Below are 22866 nucleotides of genomic sequence, written 5' to 3'. Positions count from 1 at the left end.
TAACGAGTATTACATTTTTAAATTGTGTGTATTGCTCATTGAAAAAAAAATCGGTTACAAAAAAAAGTAATTTGCCGTATCAACGCAAACATACTAGCATACGACACAGTTGCAAATATGCGAACAGAACCGAACATTTTTTTAAACAAAACCAATACAGTTGTACACAATGTCATATTAATGGTTGCTAAGGTACATGCCCAATAAAATTTTGGCGTGACTTGGATAACAATAGTTGGTTGTACGCAGTGGCGCACCCAGGGGGGGGCCAAGGGGCCTTGGCCCCTCCCAAAAACATTGAAATTGAAAGCCAATAGATTAGACAAATAAAAACAGGGCAAAAAAATATTTGTAATAATTCTCCAGCACCCTTTTGAGAAAAATTTCTTAGATTTTAATTTCTAACACAAAAATTTCGAAACACTAATGTCAGGTTTTTTTAGAAACCCAATACCTAAGGGAACTGTCAAAAAATTCTCGGTATCCACCCGAATTCCGGAGTGGTGTAGGTCATGGCTGGGGAGGGCTGACAGGGCTCTAGCCTGGGGGCCCGGCGTGTCGGGTTGACCAGATAAGTGAGATAAACACACACCATAAATAGTAAAAAAGTCGCCTGCGGCGCTATTACACTTCATGGCCATGAACATTTCCAATTACTTATATAATTGTGCAATATATTTTTTGATTATTATATGTCGATACTCGACAGCTCCATTATTAAAGTAGATGTATTAAAAATCGCCAATAATTCACTGTATATGTACCCTTAATTTGAACTAAAATACAATTTGAAAAACGTTAATGTAGTATTTCACACTGCATTTAATCTTAGCGGTAGGTAGGGGGGCCACCAAATATCCTAGCCTGAAGGCCCGTATCAGGATGTGGGGACCATGGTATAGGTACACCGAGTGCAATAGACAAAAGACCGATAAACAAGAAATTAAGCTGTGAAGAAGAAAAAGAGTCTATGGGACTAATTTACATTCTCCTCCATGCCCCCCCCCAATATTAAATCCTGGGTGCGCCACTGGTTGTACGTACGTATTATGTATGTAGGAATATCTAGAAAACAAAGTAGTGTTAAAATATTTCTAAATAGTATTTCCATCACGTCAAAGTATAAATTTAACAATAATATTATTAAAAGCGAAATAAGTATAATACTTTCGTAGATATTTAAATAGCTCACATAGCTAGAAGAAGAAACGATTTATTGCTTGACAAATTGAGCCATCCAGTGGTAAATTGGAGCAGGGGTCGGCAACGCGGCGCCGTCGGAGAAAATTTGATGCGCCCTCAAGATACCATCAAATTATAATATTGTCACTTCACTAACAGGTTAAATTTAATATAAAAACATTGATTATGCCCGCGAGAATTTTTTTTAATCACCAATCATGTATAGGATTAACAAGAGACATATTATGACAAATTATTTTGATACGATTGGAAACATCAATATTGTTTCTTTGATTTTAATTGCAAGTGTATCTGTTTATTATGCAATGCTAGTGTTTCGGTTTCTAAAAAAAAGTAATTCTACATATCTATTGAACTCTGAAATAAAAAAAAAAGATTGTTAAGTCACAAGCATGTGTTACAAACCATCAAAGATTTTTCACAAAACCATCGCACCAATCTAAAAATGCAATACTCGCGTCTTTCAAAATATCGCATTTATTGGCTAAGAAGAAAAAAACGTTTGAATATGGAGAAATAGTTAAAGAAGCTTTGATTGAAGCTGCTGATTCTCTTTCTGATAAAAATAAAAATGAAACAGCTGCAGCTATAAATACGATACAGTTATCAGCAAGAACTGTCATTAGAAGAATTGAAGATTTTTTACTTTAAAGCTTGAAATATTAGTTAGGTATATATATTTATTATGTTGATTTATGTCGATATGTATCTTCTCGAATTGATTGATTAATATGGTGTTTAATTTATAGAACTATAATAATGCCCATTTCTGTGATTTTCAGGGTAATATTAAGATTTTAAGTTATATTGGGATTTTTAATAGTTATCAACTTTAAAGAAAAGCATATATGTATAAATGTATGCGCCCCCGGTTATGTTCAAAATTTGTATTGCAACCTTCGTGGCAAAAGGTCGCCGACCCCTGCATTAGAGAATGAAGGCGATCGAAATGTAGATCTAGAGGCCGCCAGATCGACTAATATTTAAGTTTTCCGGAAAATATGTATTTACGTGACAACATAACGCATTCTTGAGCGCGGAATCTTGGAGAAGCGTTCATCGAGCAGTGGTTTGATTCTGGCTAATTTTGATAATATAAATATTTTATTTTCAATACTATAACCCCGTGCCCCAATACTGTCTTTACTTCTGTTCCGAAATTATTCAACATATTATTATCTAATAATGATTTTCTTTCGAAATATGTTTATATTAAATAAAATAAGACAAATAATATAGTAGGGACTTAATCTACATAATTTAATAACGATCCGGATCGGTTTCATCTACCTACATAATAATAATATATTGAAATTATATTTAACTAATGACCTTCTACTGAATTACTTGAGCGGAGGAAACCGGTACTGGCTTTGAGATTAACATATTAGGTACATAATTGACTTTCCATTAAGAACGTTAAACGTTATAAAATTATGTAAATTAATAATTACACACACAATGACGACGCCGCATTTAGTGGCTCCGTGATTGGTACGAGTGTAGCACCACTGATTTGTTCCGGTTAGCAGATGGCAACGCTAAGATCGCCCTGATCGTGGCCGACCTCCGCTAAGGGATAGCACAATAATAAAAGAATAATTTACATGCTCATAAGATAGGTATAGAGATTCATGGAACCAAGTACTTATAGCAATAAATTATAATTGATCAAGTAAAATAATATCGATTATCGCCAGTATTGCCAGATAATTATTTTACAAAATCGGGGTTTTTACCATGTGAAATTTAAAAAAATGGGATTTAGGACCAAAAAGTGGGACAACCTAGAAAAAGCATAGTTCAATATTTCTAATGTTTAGTTATATATTATCAATCATAAATGACACAATACAAGCTACAAAATTCTTTAACTATCAAAATAATAGTATTAAACTATATTTTTTTCCCGATACTTGCCTTTTTGTACTTGGCTGGCGATTTTACTTCCTGGAGAGTTTTTTTCTTCTGCTTAAAGTACCTATTGGTAAACTTCAGCACATGAGGATATTATGTTGAATTAAATAAGTCATTCCAATTGTATCAACTCGATAGAATATCTCTGTTTTTTGCATCGAACGATGTTAAATTTATCTGAGAAAATACCAGTTAGCAATTAGACACGCGGTTTAAGCGTTGGACTATCACGCCGTGGATCCCAGGTTTGCATCCTGGGTCTGGCAAGTACACATATTATTTTTCAATTTGAGTGTGAGTCCTGGTATGGACCTAATAGGTTGAGCAAGTGGCTGACATCCATTTATCGTAAAAAACAAAATCTGTTAATACAAACCTTTACTCTGTGGAGCCCCATATGATCCTATTAGTATCGGACATGGTCGGAAAAAAAACGTTTTATTTGTATTTCTACAATAAATGTGAATTTGGCTGTCCCGCGAAGGGACAATCTATTTTTCCTTTAAAAGCGGGACGTTCCACTTAAACACTGGTTATCGCGTGTATACTATGTTATTAATTAAATTATTCTATTAATCTATTAATAGAATAATCTAATAGTTATATTAATTAATCTATTTATTAAAAGTGGAATAAGTACTACAAAAAAAAATGCGTTTTATTAAATTAAAACAACAATACAATGCAGTTCCACCATGAATTGACAGTTACCAAAATAAAATAAATTATTAAAAACAAACAAACAAAAAAATATACAGCAACAAAACATATTATCTCACCAATTTCCTTTCTTACCCAAAACAGCGGCTGCATTACCTCTTTGGATTTACATACTAATTCGTTGCCCCAGATACTCGCCCAAACGACATTCACACAATTTTCACCTCAACTCATAATCAGACCCCCAATTTCGATCAATCATTAATAATATAAAATGCATTAAGAAATATGATTACCTTTTGCTTATTTTAACGGCGTGCTTAGGCCAATTTGTCAACGTAGAGCGTGATGCAGAACCATTTGGATTAACTTGCCAATAAACACCATCCAGAGTTGCTAATTTAACTAGACTTAGTTAAGCCTGTCTTGACCGAATCTTAAATGGTTTCGTTCTGGGCCACTGCCCTGCTATAATATTATAACGTATTTATAATGTTTAGATACTGTAGGCGATGCAATCTAAGATGCTGACAATGGCCTCGTTTCTGCATCGTGCTCAAAGTGTATTCGTCTATTTTAAGTATAATGAAAAATCGTTTTAAAAAAATCGGCGTGTGTACTTGTGTACGCGCGTTAGAAGCTATACTTCTTTGGCGTTACAAAACAAAATATTATTGCAGAATGTACGTACTTTGTAAGAAAAAAATCTAAAAACCTGAGTTTGAAAAACTTAGCAAACCGCTATTTAGACCATCTTTGCTTAAACAGATGACTGTACAACTATTTTCGTTAACAATAATAATTTATTACAAATCAAATGTAATACATAGCCTATGCCCTATTTCATGGTTTAACTGAAACGTGATATTGGCTTTTATGATGAAACATAATAATTATTATTGTCTTCAATATTATAAACCGCTAATAAATAAATTGACATGGGATATACGACAAATATTATCCTAAACTGTAAAAATATGTATTTTTGTATATGAAGTGTCTAAATATTGTAAATTTACAACATACCATTGTTTGAATTATTTACCAACTCAACATTCAAAAAAATTATTTGTTTATTGATAACTATATAATTTTACTCATAAATAAAAGTTGCAACATTCAGTCTTTACCCAAGGGGCCCAAGCCACAGCCCTCAATATCACAGCTGAAAATTACAAACCTACAGCATTTAGAACACCCGAACGTCGCCGCGCAAAATAAATTATGTTGGCGGGCAAAACTTCCGTCCCACGCCAAATTAATACGTTACATTTGCGCGCGCAACTTCGTCCCACGCCTAAAATACACTGTGATCTGTTTTATCAAACGTGCCTAAAGAAGTATAATTTCAAAAAGCACGTGGATAAAGAAAACTTCCAAATAGATATAGTCATGTATTAAGTACCTGCTCGTACAGTTTAAAATAGACCGATTTTTTATTGTAATCGTAACATAAATTAATCAATAAAAACGCTTAGATATAATGTGGACCAATCACCTGTACCTACCGACATAGCTAATGAATCTAGTTTACGGAACTGTTCTACTATAAAACGTAATTAAGTTACGATGAAATAAGAATGATTTAATAATAAATTGACGTGTCAGGCGTAACTTTAATAATATCTGCTTCAAGATGCATCACGTACCAATAACAAAACATTCATTGCGTCAGAACAATTTTTAAGAGATTATTACTCCACGAGGAAGTTAGACGTTTGGAAACCTAAAAAGCGCGCGATATGTATTTAAAAATGTGTCAATGCAGACTTTGATAGTAAGTCAAGCGAGTGATTCGTGAACCAAACAACATCGTATTTTTCGGACTCTATAGTGTGTTCCAAAATTAGATTTACTAATATATTAGTCTTTTTAACGAATTCGTATTGTCAGTAAAATTTATTTTAGAATTAACTATTTTTATTTAATAATACGCATTCACACACTATGTAATATTATATAACTTACTTCCTCATCATTTTCTTTCAAACAGTAAAGATATAGTATAATTATACCTATAGTTATGTCACTTTAGAAAGGTTAGTAATAATAAAATAATAGACTGAGATAAATTGTTACTTTAATGTACGTACGAGCATTAAAATGTCGTTATGAATTTTATATGACACTAACAACGTTACATTTATTTTTATTTTTATTAAAATTAACTTTTGAAAGAATGCATACCATTTTTCAATGTACATTAAAATTTTATTATTAACATCGTTACAGTAGCAATTGGATGCCATTGTGTAGAAATAATCAAACCTACAATTATTCTCAAAATAAAAATTTATACCTACAGAATGATCGGCAATTTAAATTTTATTTATATGAAATTTATAGTTGACTTCTTATATTGTAAATTAGGGCAGTATTGTCTTTCCATGAACTGGCACAGTTCGTCACCTTAGTTCTTTATTACCAGTTTTGAGTGAATCGAGATTCTTGCTTAAAACAAATATAGGCTCGAATGTGATTTTTGAATATACATAAAATGTATCATACCATATTATATCATATTATAATTTTATTTAGTAAAGATGGACGAGGGTGTCATTTATTGGAGAAAATGTATAATATTGTATGAATTATGATAAAATGTTTGCTCGTATTTGACAGTAACAATATGTAGGACAACTTTTGACTGTATTGTTGATAGTGCCCGAGGCCCGCCAAGGACTGAGTTGAGCCGGGATGTTGTAATATTAAAAGACATCATAAACAATAGACACTTTTTTAAATTATGAAATGTAAGATGAAACCGGTCTTCAGTTTATAATAAAAATTGTGAAAATAAACATAAAAAACTAACACATTTAATATTTATATTTTTCTTCATTACTTACGTTTTAAAAATAAATAAATTAGAGCATTAAAAATGTGTATAAACCTTACAGCCCGTCGTTTTCTTATTGTGGTATAGTTCATTTTTGCATAATTGCGTCCAGTGTAGAATTACGCAAAAACATATAGAAATAGTTATTCAATTTTATTTTACTGTTAAATAAGAGCGAATATTTTCTCATAAAATAATGATAATTGTTAAGTAAAGAGAAATACAATAATTAGTTTTATAGATCATTTAAATTTATATCAAAACTTTCTCAACACCTAGTTGCGGGTTCTCGCTTCTTATTATGGGTGAATATTACTTTTGCAGTTGCTAGGAAAAACGTTATAACTTTTCAGTTTTATAAAATAATAATTATGTAGATAAATTAGATAGTATGTCTTCAAAATATTCATAATATTTTCTCAGTACCCAACACAGTAAAGTTAATGCTCGGGACAGTTATGATTGAAATATTTTTAAAGGGAGAAAAATTAACACTTGTATCATACGTTAAATATGTATACAAGCATTTTAATAAATAATTTTGGATGGCGATATATTATTGGGTATAAAATGTAGAAATATACAAAGCTCCTAATCTTAAGATTACATAAAACAACATCCACCTAAACTCGCTCACACAAGTGGCATAATATACTGAATGTATTATTATATTATAAGTAATTTGGTGAACATAGCTACTTCCATTCGATTGGCATCATCAATATGTCAGTGTAATACTTCATTTTTTTCAGAAGATATAATTGATTTCTAAGATAGTTATCAGAGCATTGAAGCAAATTTTTCATTTGCACCTCACATAATTCTGAAAATACAACGAAACAGAGACATTATCTATCTTTTAAACTGCAGTATGTATATGTGACCAATAGAAAGCCAGTTTGACAACGGATAGTATCCTATCCATAGAGCTACAATTAAAAAAATCGTTGTGTGTACTTATGTACGAGCGTTAGAAGACTTCTTTGGCGTAACAAAACAAAAACAAAACTTGTAATAAACTAGATTCATTGACTAGCTCTTAATTATCTTTTTAAATTACACACTCAAGAAAAAGGACCGCTTATTGGAACGCCGTTGGTTTATTTCTATACACTTTAAGTTATATTACTAACTGACATCAAATCGTTTGTTTACGTAAGAAATTCCAAATGGCCCACAATAATATATTCGCTGCCTAGGCAACGGAACAATTCTAAACTATAATATTATACTCTATAATCGTCACGATTGCAGTATCATACTGTGTCGTAAAGGTAGTGCGTTCGGCTGATAACCGAACAATCAATGGTTCGAATCCAATCGAGTGTGTTTTTTTTGTGTGAAAAAATAAATTATGTGTTACATGTCACACGCCAAAAATACACTCTGATCTGATTTCCCAAACGCGCCAAAAGTATAACTTCAAAAATGTCTCAAAAGGTTCTTTTGAATCATCTATCTTTTCATTCCTTAAAACTGTTAACACTCTGAACAGATACGGGTCCCAAACAATAATTGATCTAATGTCAATTGGTCACGACATGTTTACAGGTTTTGTTTCTATAAAACAAAATTGTGTTCGGTAAATTTGAACAGTAATGGGTGAACGAATTTATTTAGTTATCTTACAGACAGGCATTTAAAAAAAACATGACATTATGCAGTATCTATTCCTATATTCAAATATCAAGCAGTGGCAGCCGTTTGATATGACATATATTTGCGAATTTTCATATCATTAATTTTGGCGAAAACAAATATTCGCAGCATTTTATCAAGTTGGGCGCGTTCTTTTCGTTATCAAATCGCACTTCATTGTTAAAATGGAACGAGAGTTGCATAATATATTATTTTATTGATTGCATTAAAAGCACTTGCAAATCGACAACTCCGTCTATAAAAGTATCTATGCTTCAATGAGCGCGGACCATTCCAACTTCGGTTGTCTTAAATCACACATTTTAAACGTAATTTGACAGCAAAATAATCCCAACAGCAGATAAATCGACTCACGTCAAGCGACACTATTTTTATAATTCATACGATACCAAAAATAAAAGAAAAATATTTATATATTTAGTAAATTATTGTTAGTGTGTAATGTTACATACCTAATCGTGAATAATTTAAATTAAAACATGTATTTCGATTAAATTATTAAGTACTTATAAATTAAAAACGTACGTAGTTAAAACTATGTGGCAGTGGACAATTTTGTTTTATTAAAAATATATAAGTATATATATATAACAGTGATAGTTAGACAAATTGTAGATAATTTTCTGCATTAGTTTTTCATTTTAAGCTAATGGCAAAAGTATTGAGTATTAACTAAACAATTTGAAAACGTTCTTAAATATAATAGGTATGGTTTTAATATTTGGATGGATTGTTTAAATAAAATAAATTCAGAGTTTATTAATTATTTTTGATTAAACATAAACGACGTATTTAATATGATTTTAATTATTATGGATAGAAAATAGATTTTACAATATATACATTTACAAAAAAAAAATACGTCACGTCGAAAATATTAATTATTATAATAATGATGGCGTATTGATTATTTCTTATTTATTTACTATATAATATGTATACTTAGTAAATTTAAATATAAGGAATATATATAGATACTATCTAATTTATATTACGCATGTCAAATAATAATATATTTCTTTTATTCTGTAAAATCTATGAAATATAAAATACATCAAAATACTCTCCAAAAATAAAATCACTGTTTCAATCTGTGTTTTTTCTACAACAGGAGTGCCAAAATATGTCGTGATTTATATTTACATAATAATTACTAAAACATTAAAATTTATAGTGATCCAATAAAATAAAAGTGTGGAGTATTTTTGTGAATTAGTATATTTATAAAACAGTATTCAACAATGATTCCAGTGAAGATAATACGACTATTACAATCACTAACTGTCAAGTAATCAGGTAAATGAAAATTATTTCCTTAAAAATTATAGTATTGGTATACTTCCTTGTCATTTAAAAATCACGAAAGAAAAATAGTGAGTCCACAAATTGTATTTATAACTTATGTACTTCACTGTCGATTTTATTACAAAATTACTTCAAAAATTTTGTATGGTAGCAGTTGATTATTTATGGTAATCTAAGGATATCATAATAAACATAATTACAAGATAAAAAGAACTTTTTATATACTACGTTTTTTAATTTTCTGTTGAATCATATAAACTTTACAATCCTATGTACTAAAAAATACTTTTTTTTTGTACTTGATAGAAATATTGAATAAATATAGAATACTGAAATGTCATTTTGACATTTCATATTGACTTCCATAGTAACGCACGTATATATTAATAATTTAGTTGCTAGGACCCCCTTAGCAAGTCAATAATAGTGTTTTACTTTTTACGAATTGTTTCAGAAATAACTTTCCATAAAAAACAGAATTAAGTGAAAATGAATTCAATTCGGCTTAAAGATGCCTAAAAGTATTAAAAGAATGCATTGTCGTCGTGTTCTGATATATTCTAAAAGTTTCAAATGTCTAGCTAGTCGGGAAGTTAGTTAAAAATCTTCAATCGTCCAATGAAAATCTTGGACAAACAAGAAAAAAAATTGTACTGGACAAACAAGAATACGAGCTAATAAAAACGTGGTAAAATGAGAGGTTCGACGCATACCAAGAATAATCAATTAATCCTATCTACTTACAGTACTACATAATGGTAATTGATTATAAAATATACATAATCGATGTGAGTTTTGTACTATACCATGGGAATCGGTGTTAGTGAGTCAAGTTTCACCTTTCGGCATCTTAAGGGAGGTAAATCTTTGTGAATCGTAACCTACCGTTAAAATTGATTGAAAGATTATTAAAGATGGTTTTATTAAACATAACAAAAGTATCCTCATTTTGTCATAAGAACACATTTTATCCTTCTTAGTGGTTTTAACACTGTAATGACAGTTTTCATTAATTTCTTGAATTCATAAATTCGGACAATAATTTTATTATTCCAGCCCAGTTCATGTTAATTTTCGTTGTTCAATCCTATTATTACAACATAGGACTAGCATTAAGATACAGACAAACCTCGAATAGCCAATTCAATTCCGAAGGATTAAAGTTTATAGAAAAAGGGATGTTTTTCAAATTTAAGAATAATAAAAAATGAAAGAATAGATATTCGAAAATCTTATACATTCAACAGAACTTATTAAACTACTTTTATTGTTAAAAATAATCATGCAAAAATATGTAATAATAATTACAAGATAAAAAGAACTTTTTATATACAACGTTTTAAAATTTTCTGTTGAATCATATAAACTTGACTTGACTAAGCTTAAACGATCAAACAAATTTGTACTTGATAGAAATAATACTGAAATGTCATTTTGACATGTCATATTGATTTCCATAGTAACGCACGTATAAATTAATAATTTAGTTGCTACGACCCCAGACCCCTAGCAACCAATAATGGTGTCGAAATAATATTTCATACAAAACAGAATTCGAGAACTGAAAATGAATTCAATTCTACTTAAAGATGGCTAAAAGTATTTAAAAAAATACATTGGCAACGTGTTCTGATATATTCTAAAAGTTTCAAATGTCTAGCTAGTCGGGAAGTTAGTTAAAATCGATTGCAAGATTTGTACCGGACAAATAAGAAAACGAGCTAAGAAAAACGTTGTAATTTAAAATGAATTTGTTCAACGAATGTACATTTTATAAGATGTTTGATATCTTAGAATTAAATAAAAATATTTTTCTTTTAAATGTTCTTAGATAACAAAAACCCCCTCTAATAACATTGAAGCCATTATTATCTTCAATACAATGGTGGTGATAGTATAGTTTTATTAAATATTATAGGATTCCAGTTTATTTAAATATACTTATCTAAATATATTATATTCTTTGTTTCAGAAAAACACCGTATTGATATTTAGGAGTTAATTTAATACACAAGAGTGATAATATCCAAACCCACTACTAAGAACATTTTAGTAAAAAAAAATCCAAGATGGTTCCAAGATTGTGTTTATCGATTTTGGTGTTGGCGGGAATAATAGTGACGGTTTTTGGAAGACCGATCAAATGGAGCGCCAGTCTCGAGGAGTTCGATAATTTCCTCCAAGGCACTGTCGACGCGGAGCCGACAGAAGGTAATGTAAAAAATATATTATAAAATAATTTGGGAAACATAAACAAGAGAGTACTGGTAGTAAATAAAGAATTTAACTTAATTTTCTTAGTACGTTTCATGTGATCTTGTGAACGTCTCGAATTTGGAATATCCTCTCATATAAATAAATAAAATTGAATAAAAAGCCAGTAAAATAAATGTTCTATCTCCCTCAGAATATAAATTATTCGATGGTCATTATTAATCATACGTCTCAATATAGGTAGGTACAGAAAAAAACATTTATTAATAATTAACCTACACTATTCTACACTGTTTTTCAATACCAAAATATATCACTGTAATAAAGCTGTAGAGATGTGGTTCCAGAACAATTAACCCATGATAAACTCACCCCCCACTTATTAACCCCACCTGTTTAAAAATAAAAAATAACTCTAAATAAAATTTTAACAATAAAAAATAACACATAATACTATAATATACACAGAGAGATACGGCAGTTGAGGGGGAAATGAATTCGTTTTAAATATTGAAATCTAATATAATATATTCTGTAGAATGTATTTTAAATATTTATTTTATTAAGTAAATTTTCGGTACAGTTCGGTTATGAGGAATACAGCGGAAAACACATTTTGAAAATGGCCGATATACTGAATTATTTGTTAGGTTAACCTAACCTAACCCAACCTAAGCTAACCTAAACTAACAAATAATCCAGTATATCGGGTATTTTCAAAATGTGTTTTCCGCTGTATTCCTATATTTTTATATACAACGTTTATAAATTTTCTGTTCAATTATTATGCTCAATATGCTCAAACTTGTACTTGATATGAAGTAAATAAAAAAACATACAAATAAACAAATATAGAATACTGAAATGTCATTTTGATTTACATAGTAACGCACGTATATATTAATAATTTAGTTGCTAGGACCACCCCCTAGCAACCAATAATAGTGGATTGGATTACGGATTTCTTCCGAAATAACTTTTCATACAAAACAGAATTGATTGAAAATGAATTCAATTCTACTTAAAGATGGCTAAAAGTGTTAAAAGAATGCATTGGGATCGTGTTCTGATATATTCTAAAACTTCTAAATGTCTAGCTAGTCGGGAAGTTAGTTAAAAATCGATTGCAAGATTTGTACTGGATAAACAACCACTGGACAAATAAGAATACAAGCTAATAAAAACGTTGTAAAATACTTTCAACTGATGAACATGATAGCGGACAATATTTATTAGTTTGTGGAAAAATACACTGATTAAAAGCTAATTAATTAATAATAAATTTTAATTTAAATAAAATTTTGTGGAATAAATCATCTTAGTCTACTAAAAAAATACAGTGTTATTTACATACCACACTTTATTACAAAGCTAAGTAGGAAAAACACTATTTCGTTAGTAGATACCCTCTCACAATGATTACATATTTTAAAAATATATATATTATATTTTGATGAAAATTTAATATTCGAGGTCAGTATGCTTTCGCAATAATTGGGAAAACGCAGACGTTTGCATTGAGTTTGTTGATTGATAGCTCATAATTTAAATTTCCTTTTTCACGAAAAAATAAGTTTTTTCGGCAAAGGTATTCCAGTTGCAAAATTTAATGATCCGCGAAGAGATTTTGCAATTTTTATCGATTTGATGCAATATGTCAATATCAATATTATACGTGAGATAATATTATCGTGTCGCGGTTGATAGACTTGTTATTTATTTTGACAGCTACCATACGAGGTTGATTTTCAAATCAATTTGCCAATTATTGGTACCTATCGATTGAAAATATCAGTTCGGAACAAACCAGTCTCGATTGTTTTATAATGATTGTGGAATAAGTAAAAATAATTAAGTACAAGATAAAAAGAACTTTTTATATAAAACGTTTTTAAATTCTGTTGAACCATATAAACTTGACTTGACTAGCTTAAACGATCAAAAAAATATGTGTACTTTACATGTCATATTGATTTCCATAGTAACGCACGTATATATTAATAATTTAGTTGCTAGGACCACCCCCTAGCAACCAATAATGGTGTCGAAATAACTTTTCATACAAAACAGAATTAACTGAAAATGAATTCAATTCTACTTAAAGATGGCTAAACGTATTAAAATGCATTGGCGTCGTGTTCTGATATATTCTAAAAGTATCAAATGTCTAGCTAGTCGGGAAGTTAGTTAAAAATCGATTGCAAGATTTGTACCGGACAAATAAGAATACGAGCTAAGAAAAACGTTGTAATAATAAATCTTAAGAATCTTATGTTTTTATTATTTCTAATGATAAATCGTTCTGTCAAGCATCATTAATAATATAAAAACAATATATTGTAATATGCCAACATATTATTAATTCTATTCACAGAATTCGACGAAATCGATGAAGAAAAGCAGAACATGTGGGAGCACAGTGGCAAATTCGAGGGAGACATCGTCTTGTCAGATCAGCAGAGGAGAGTGCTTCTGCAAGAAGTCTCCCAGCCAGGACTGGCAAGAAATGGACTGAATGACGTCTCCAAGAGGTGGCCTAGGAAAACAGTGGTTTACAGGATTAACGAGAACCATTTTTGTAAGTCCAACTTAAATAATATATATTATAAATTCACACTTACCCAAATAAGATGGAGGGACTATATTATAGTACCACAGGTTCTCAAACTTATTTCGACCACCGCCCACTTTGAGATTTAAAAAAATCTAGTGCCCCCCATATTTTTTAACTTACAATTTTATATTACCATCCGTTGCCTATCTTAAAAACAGTTATTGCAAATATAATTTTTAAACTTGCATTATTATATGGATTGGGTAGATAGGGTGTGGCCCATATCCTATTTCTGAGATCAAATAATGTTTCAATGAGAGGAAATAAAACTCATACTTAATCATATTTAGAAGTATTTTTATTATCATTAAAAGAAGGCTTTGAATTTAAAACTTACCAAATCGTGAAGTGTTCGCCCTTGAAAAAACAAACCCAACAAAGAAGTAGTATTCTAAGCTGCCTCATTGTTACTTTTGTTTCTTCAAGGACAAACACTTAGAACCTTGTAGTTCTCCACTCGCGAAATGTGAAAGATGAATCTTCGGATAGGGATGGGATCGCCGCGATCGACCGAACATTTTTGTATGAAAAACCATGGATTATTTATATTATGAAATAGGTATAAAGCTGCATCCACATTATTACATGCGTAAGCGACTCTCATTTAACCGTCTATACGGGACTCCAAGCATTCGAGTAGTAAACCGTATCTCAAGTGGTGTCGTGTCTAGATTCCGTCGGATTTTTATAGCTAGAATTTGTCTGCCGTCGCCCCTCTAGATTTTTTTAATGCCCCCTAATTTTCATTGAGCCTTCTACTACCCCCCTGAAAGCCTCCAGTGCCCACAAGAGGACGTTATCGCCCACTTTGAGAAAGACTGGACTATACTATGTAATAATGCAGGTTATAAAAAACAATTCTATCATGGTTAGAGAGATAATTAGGGGTATATTACTACACCCGATCTAAATTGAATATTAAATTGTTGATCAAGGCAGTAAGTATGATATTACTCATAACTGGGATAAGCAATTCCGCTTGATTTCAGGAATCGAATATTATATTATTAATTTTTCCGAAAGAAATCACACTTTGAGTCAATTATAACAGAAACTTGAAATACTTAAAACAAAAAACCGTAAGTACATACCGATCGTGTTTAGGAAAAGGGACGTAACCCTCACTGAAAATTTTTTACAGGAGGCAAAAAACGTTTTTGAGAGTTTTTAGTTTAATATTTTTTTTAAAAATGGGCACAGACATTGGGTGCATGATGATTGATGATTTGGTGTAATATATTTTCGATCTAATAATAATTAAAGAAGTTATTACAGAAAAATCATTAAAATTGCGGATAAATGCTTTTTTCCATATATTAAAAATTAATTAAGACCTGAATTTAGATAATAATTCGGCATTTGCGGCTTACTACCTTTTTATAGAACGTATATTTAGTCGTATACATTGTTAATATCTAATAAAAGCACTTTTCGAAATATCGAGGGTTACGCCCTTTTTCCTAAACACAGTCGAACCTATCCACAATATTAATGCCACAAAAAATCGTAAATTGTGTTTTACCGAAACTGTTCTTATTGGAGATAAGGTAGTCTGGCTCTCATGTACACAGTATGTTCTATTTGTCAACAAAAGCATGAACCAAAGAAATCTTACTTAAAATCGTAACAGCTCCAGGAAATAAAATTATGCAGTCCATAGTAATTACGAAGACAGTTAATTTAATAATACTCGTATAATAAAATAACGCATAGGTACATTACCATTGCACAGATTTTACGAGATGTTTGTTATACCTAATTTGTTTTTCTTTTGTGTAAAAAATAGATTTTATTATTTTTTGATTTTTTTTCTCATAATAGTATAGAGCAGGGTCTTAGAAAATCCAAGATGCGCGGCAACAGGTACATACAGTCGAACTTGGTTATTACTATCAAGAAAATACCGATATCTCGGATGTAATGAGGAAATATTCGTTGACATTTTAATTTATGATTTTTTCCACACATTCATTCACTTTTATAACGAGCTACTTTCGAGTATACCGAGCAAAACTGTTAATGTGTTGATCGTTTAAAAACAACATTTTTGACCTTAAGCAATAAAATCCGACCGGGCAGTTAACTAGACCGATGCCGCCGGGATCGGATTACGTTTATGACACTAATTAAGTGTCTAAGTACCTAATTGGTGTTTTCGCCGACAACATTGAAAAAGTATCCACCCATATGGTTGAAATTGCATGTAATAAATCCAGCTATGTGAAGTCAGTAGGTACCTACTGACTTCCATGAATGCCATGCTTGTTTCGGGGATTTTTACGATGGTTTTCAGATTTTTTATGTTCTATGCTTAAATAGAACGTGGCGCGAAGAATGTTATATAATGATATAATGATTAATGTTTATAACGAGCAAATTCAGTCAGTCCCATCTTCCTCGTAATAGTCAATTTCGACTGTATTATTATTGATGCCCCTTCAAAATGTATAATTAAGGGCATGAAAATACAAAATGGCTGCCAATTTTTATTTAATTCCCACTTTATCACGTAAAAAAATAGTTATTATTTCTGAATAATCGAAAGTAGGTATGTATGTACATAATTCAGAATGGCATGATCTAGTAGGGAGTTTTACAGTATTTAAATGATTTTTCGAAAATACGTACGTATAGATAGATATTCATTTTTTAGGAATCAGCAAACTATAAAATCATTTCCCTCCGCTATAGCAAATGTTTTAGTTTCTATACATAATATAAAAGCACACCTCAACTAAAATGTCCGCCGTGGCACTAGTCTGCACTTAAAAACATTTTTTTGAAATTATTACCAGTTTAATTGATTACACATAATAGGTATTCAAATTAAGTATCTAGATAATTGTAGATAGATACTGTAGATAGGTACCTACGTGCATAATATCTTTCGACCATGTCCGATCCTACTAAGATTATATGGGCCTCCACGGAGTGGACGTTTGTATTAACAGATTTTGTTTTTACGAGAACTGATGTCAGCCACTTGTTCAACCTATTAGGTCCATACTCTGACTCATACACAAATTGAAAAACAATATGTGTACTTGCCAGACCCAGGATTCGATAGGCCGACGCTTAAGCCGCGCGTACACGTTATAAAATTTTAAATGTAGGTAAATATATTTTTTTTTTTGTATAATATATTGTAGGTTTTTCCTAAAATATTATTACCAAAACTCGTTTTCACTTATTTACCCTATTTGATATATTATTGAGAGTTAAATGATATAACATATTGTATTAAATACTTTTATGTCAACATTGCATATTTGATTCTTTTTACAGCATCTGACCAAGTCCAGGCAATAAAAGACGGTATGGCCGATCTTGAAAGGTCCTCCTGCATCAAATTCAAGGAAAAGGGAAGAGGCGATGGCGACTATGTCAATATTCAGGTAATAATATGAATCTAAAAGGGAGAAGGAAATAAAATATAATGCGTAGGTATTGAATGATTTGTGATATAATCAAATATGTCGAAGGAAAAGTTTTATAGCGATGTGGATATATCACATCATATTCACATATGAATGTGCAATAAATATACGGATGGAGATGTTCACTTCTACTGAAATCTTCAACAAAATTCTCGAGAAATTGAGAAATTATTGCCACAGGCAACCGTAATGCAACCGGAATTTTAAAAAACTGAATGGAGTTTCTCAAGAAAATTTGATTTCTCGATAAGCAGAATTTCCTAAAATTTCCGGTAAAAAACTTTTGATCTTAAAAATGCAAAAAAATGGGCAAGAACAGATAATTTCGTAATAATCTAGAGAATTCTCAATAAACCAAAGAACCTGCAAGAAAGATTGTTGCAGGTATAGAACAATGGCACTTGAAACTAGAATCTGTTTCAGCAAAGTCGATAGGAAAACAATCGAAAGCTCTATCTTCTATCAATATGCAGCATTTTTGGATTCAACTGCATAGAACATTTTTCATGGTAGTCCATAACCAGGCTTGGATTTACAATATGGCAATAGGCGTTATAGCCAAAGGGGATCTTTGGCTATAACGCCTATTGCCTGGGAATTGAAAATTGGCGTCCTGAAAAATAAATTAAATAAGTTATACGAAAATTCTTTTTTTATATTGCCGATAATTAAATTCACCATTGGTTATCCTCGACTATATTTACTTCCTCTAATGCCAATAGTATAGAGCAGGTATGGGCATACATGAGGTCAATGAGAGCCACATTCTGGATTTTCATATATATAAAAAGCCACTCCATAGTCACGTTGGATTAAATACACAAATTCAAAATTAATTACATTTCTATATAAATCTTAATTGCTATATAAAGTATGAAAAATACATATATAATAAAATAAAAAAATGTGAAAAAAACACAAAGTAATGGCGAAAGCAAACACCTATATTTTTATGAAGACATATATTGGGAGCCGCATTTAACCCAACGAAGAGCCGCATTTGCCTACGTCTGGTATAGAGTCTGAATTATTAATGTATTGATTATAAATGAGTTTTCGATCCAAAAGCAAGATAATTTTGGCACATTTTAAATGATTTTTAGGCCACCGATCTTTATTAGCTTAGATCCCTAGGTAAATATGGCTCTATTCATATCGCTACCAACTTAGCAAGAAGGCCGACAACTGTAATTATTGAAAAATACCTACTACTTATGAATTAATGTTACAGGGCGGTCGTAGAGGCTGTTACTCTCGCGTTGGTTACCAAGGAGGCGGTGGCCAAATCCTGAATCTGGCTCCCCATCCTGTCGGGAGAGGCTGCATGCGGCATGGAACCATCGTCCACGAAATGCTGCACTCGCTGGGATTCTTCCACATGCAGAGCCACACCAAGAGAGATAAATACGTCAAGATCAACTGGGACAACATACGAGACGGTAAATATAATTGTATTCTAGATACTTATGTATCTACTGATATTGTGATGGTTTCTTGTGTCATCTAAGATAATATTATGATATTTTTTTAGGTAGGTACCTACCTATTAGGGTTATAAGCTGGCAGATTTTGATGCTGGTGTCCAAACGCAAGAAAAATATATCGATGTTCAAATTCAAATTTATTTTACATAATATAGTGAGCATAACAAATTACAAATTTAAAGCGTTCACGACATGACATAAAATAAGTGTTAACAAATTTTTTAAATAAAAAAACAGAGCAATGTGATTTAATAATACAATAAGTAATAAAATAAGAAAAGAAATAAAATAAAATACGAATAATTACAAGACAAAAAGAACTTTTTATATACAACGTTTTTAAATTCTGTTGAACCATATAAACTTGACTAGATTAAACGATCAAAAAAATTGTACTTGACATGTCATATTGATTACTATAGTAACGCACGTATATATTAATAATTTAGTTGCTAGGGCCCCAGACCCTAGCAACCAATAATGGTGTCGAAATAACTTTTCATACAAAACAGAATTAACTGAAAATAAATTCAATTCCACTTAAAAATGGCTAAAAGTATTAAAAAAATGCATTGGCACCGTGTTCTGATATATTATAAAAGTTTCAAATGTCTAGTTAGTCGGGAAGTTAGTAAAAAATCGATTGCAAGATTTGTACCGGACAAATAAGAATACGAGCTAAGAAAAGACATTGTGAAATAAAAGTAGATGGAAGCACACAGAGTAAACTATTGATAGACCCTATCTTAAAAATTAATAAAACAAAGTCCACCTAAATTCACTCTCACGTAATTGGAATATATCAATATCCGAAGCAATTTCTTTAAACATAGTTATTTTCTCCCAATTGGCATTACTAATGACAGGTTAGTTCTGCACCTTGGGAGAACAAACTACAGATGCCCTCGATTTCTAAGATGCCACTGGCAATGCTATTATTATGATAATGTCATTTCTAAGTTTTTGTTTCTCACTCTGCGGAGGATCGTGGCCCATTTAAAATGTCCTAGTTATGTCTCTACGGCGATCCCGGCAGTTCGCTGTCCACATAGCTGAAGGTATGGAAAGGTTTATAGCGCCATACACTTGGTGGGATCATCGTAGGTATAGATGACTTCTTGCTTCCTAGCCGATCCTTGTTGTTTCTACTAACGTTCATACATTAGGTAGGTATAGGATGATGTTGTGTCCCATTATATTTTATTTTATTTTATTTTGCAGGAACTGAACACAATTTCAAGAAATACAACTCGTTCGTGTCGACAGATTTTGGAGTTCCTTACGACTATGACAGTGTGTTGCATTACAGTGAATATGCCTTCTCGAAGAATGGAAGAAAAACGATTGTTCCCAAAGGGGTAAGTGACTTATGATCGGTTAATGTTGATAAGGGTTGTGTCCAAAACGAATTTTCTCAGGGTGACCAAGTGGAATTCAGAACAATTATTTGCGATGGAAAAAAAATGCGTAGTAGTACCTACGCGGTAGGACTTTGCAGCCTTCTATATATATGTATGCAACTTTTCCGTTTGGAGGAACTATACAAGTGGCGAAGGGTGGAGGTAGGCTGTTAAGATCCACCATAAATAGTGCACACTAAACTTTGTCAAACATATGTATTTGTTTTCATTGAAATAATATTACAATTTACAGCTGATGGTGTTGGTTAGTTTTTAAAATTCAATTAAACCCTGCTATACCAAATCATAATAGTCAAAAAATACTCTCCTATCTGTAAATTATCTAAAATTATACAATTAAATCATACATCTCATTTCAAATCATCATTTGGATATTTTAAAGATAGAATAATATTAGGTATTTATCTATTATAGTTTGGTTTAGGTTTAGGCAGGGCTTAATGAATTTAAAAAAATAAACCATATACAAAAACTATTATGGTTTGGTCTATCCAACATTATCTGTAAACAAATACGTATGACTAACAATGTTTAATGTGCACTATTTATGGCGGATCTTAACAGCCTACCTCCACCCTTCGCTACTGATGTATACCCACCGGTGCATGCATACGGACCGGAGCAATCAGATTCAATGATATTATGAGGAAGAAGGGATTCTCTGATGATTCCATAAAATGCGAATGTGTCGCTGAGTAAACTATAAAACACGTGATGTTTCATCCGCTTACTGCGTCCAGCTGTACCGTTGAAGTCATGTTGAAAGCTTATGATGACTCAGGACGCCATAACAATGTCCAAGACGTGGGTAAGAAATGTTGGACGATATACAATCACTAAAAATCCCTATCTACAAAAGATGTTGTAGAAAACCTTCTATCAATAATAGAGATGGAGCCTAAACATATGAAGGTGAAGCAAAAAAAGGATCTCATGTCCACTAATTGTTATAAACAGTGTGAAGAGATACTAAAGCTCAAATTACATTGGCAGATCTGCGACGATCGCCCCAAATCGTGAAAAGTCACTTTTGAGCCGTTCCCTGGAGTCGTGAGCGAATTGGAACAATTTCTATTTTTTGGACACGATCGCATCAATTAACCTTGGGTTTCCTATGTTAATTGTTACAATTAGTGCTAATACTTCGATACAAAACTACCCTCGATAGATGCCAATAGCAGTCTTGTGTATAGAATAGATGCACTGATCATCTGACTTAATCCTAACAATATTACATATTACTGTTTATTTATTTTTTTACTGTAAAAGGTCTGGTTTACTTTCAATTGTAGGACAGCTTCGTGACAATCGGCCAAAGAACTGGTCTGAGCGACAAGGATGTGCTAAAACTAAACCGCATGTACGGATGCGGTGGAGGAGGTTCAGATACCATCTCCAACCCTGACGAAGACTTCTCCAACGACCCCAGCGATGAGCACAGCTACCCTTGGGAGAAGCAGCAAGAGGAACCGCAGGTCCCTAAGTCGTTCTTCGATTTCGAAGGCTTCTGGAAGAAATAGACTCGATGGGGCTATACTGATATTATTTCTATGCCCCATCAATCAATGATGATACCTACTATCTATTAAGAAGCACTGGATTTCTCTGCCATGAAATATAAGATGGAGGCGTTCAACCAAAGAGTTTCTACTATACTTAAGGGGGGACATGCTCGTCGAAGGTCAAAATTGACTTTTTATTGTATTTTCAAACCATGATCCTGGACACTCCTTAAACGTTGTAGATAATCTATTTATATAATTTTGAAGCCTTATTATCCTTTATAGTTATTTTAAACATTTGATGACTGCATAAAGTATTTTTGTTACATAAAATAGTATTCTTGTAAACCTCTCGCTCTAATGTTTTAGAATATAGTCATATTTCGGTACATAACTGTGCAGTGGTCTTAAGATTTTTTACATTTATTAATTTATAAACGCATTTATGAAACCATTAGTATAATTTATTACGAGATAATTTTTGTAAAATATTCACGATAAAAAATTATATTGATAATCTCTGTGATCCCAAATTTGACAAGAATTAGGCCTTTACCTAACCGAATTTTTTTTTAAACGGTACATGTTCAAACACGCGCGTCAATATCATT

At 31.5% G+C, this 22866-nt stretch overlaps 1 protein-coding gene across 1 annotated transcript; it reads left to right on the top strand.

Moving 5' to 3' along the window:
* Positions 1-11652: 11652 nt before the first annotated feature.
* Positions 11653-22406, top strand: LOC147071697 (seminal metalloprotease 1-like). The gene is made up of 6 exons (XM_085946370.1): positions 11653-11794; positions 14172-14375; positions 17697-17806; positions 19080-19287; positions 20554-20690; positions 22046-22406. The coding sequence occupies exons 1-6, from the start codon at positions 11653-11655 to the stop codon at positions 22271-22273; spliced, it is 1029 nt and encodes a 342-aa protein (XP_085802496.1). The 3' UTR covers positions 22274-22406.
* The last annotated feature ends 460 nt before the right edge of the window (positions 22407-22866 follow it).

This window comes from Rhyacophila brunnea, unplaced genomic scaffold (genome assembly GCF_057557595.1).
Source record: "Rhyacophila brunnea isolate RB1 unplaced genomic scaffold, BYU_Rbru_1.0 scaffold_2, whole genome shotgun sequence".
NCBI classification, from domain to species: Eukaryota; Metazoa; Arthropoda; class Insecta; order Trichoptera; family Rhyacophilidae; genus Rhyacophila; species Rhyacophila brunnea.
The sequence above is the reverse complement of the archived record's forward strand: the minus strand, read 5'-3'. Positions and strand labels throughout refer to the sequence as shown.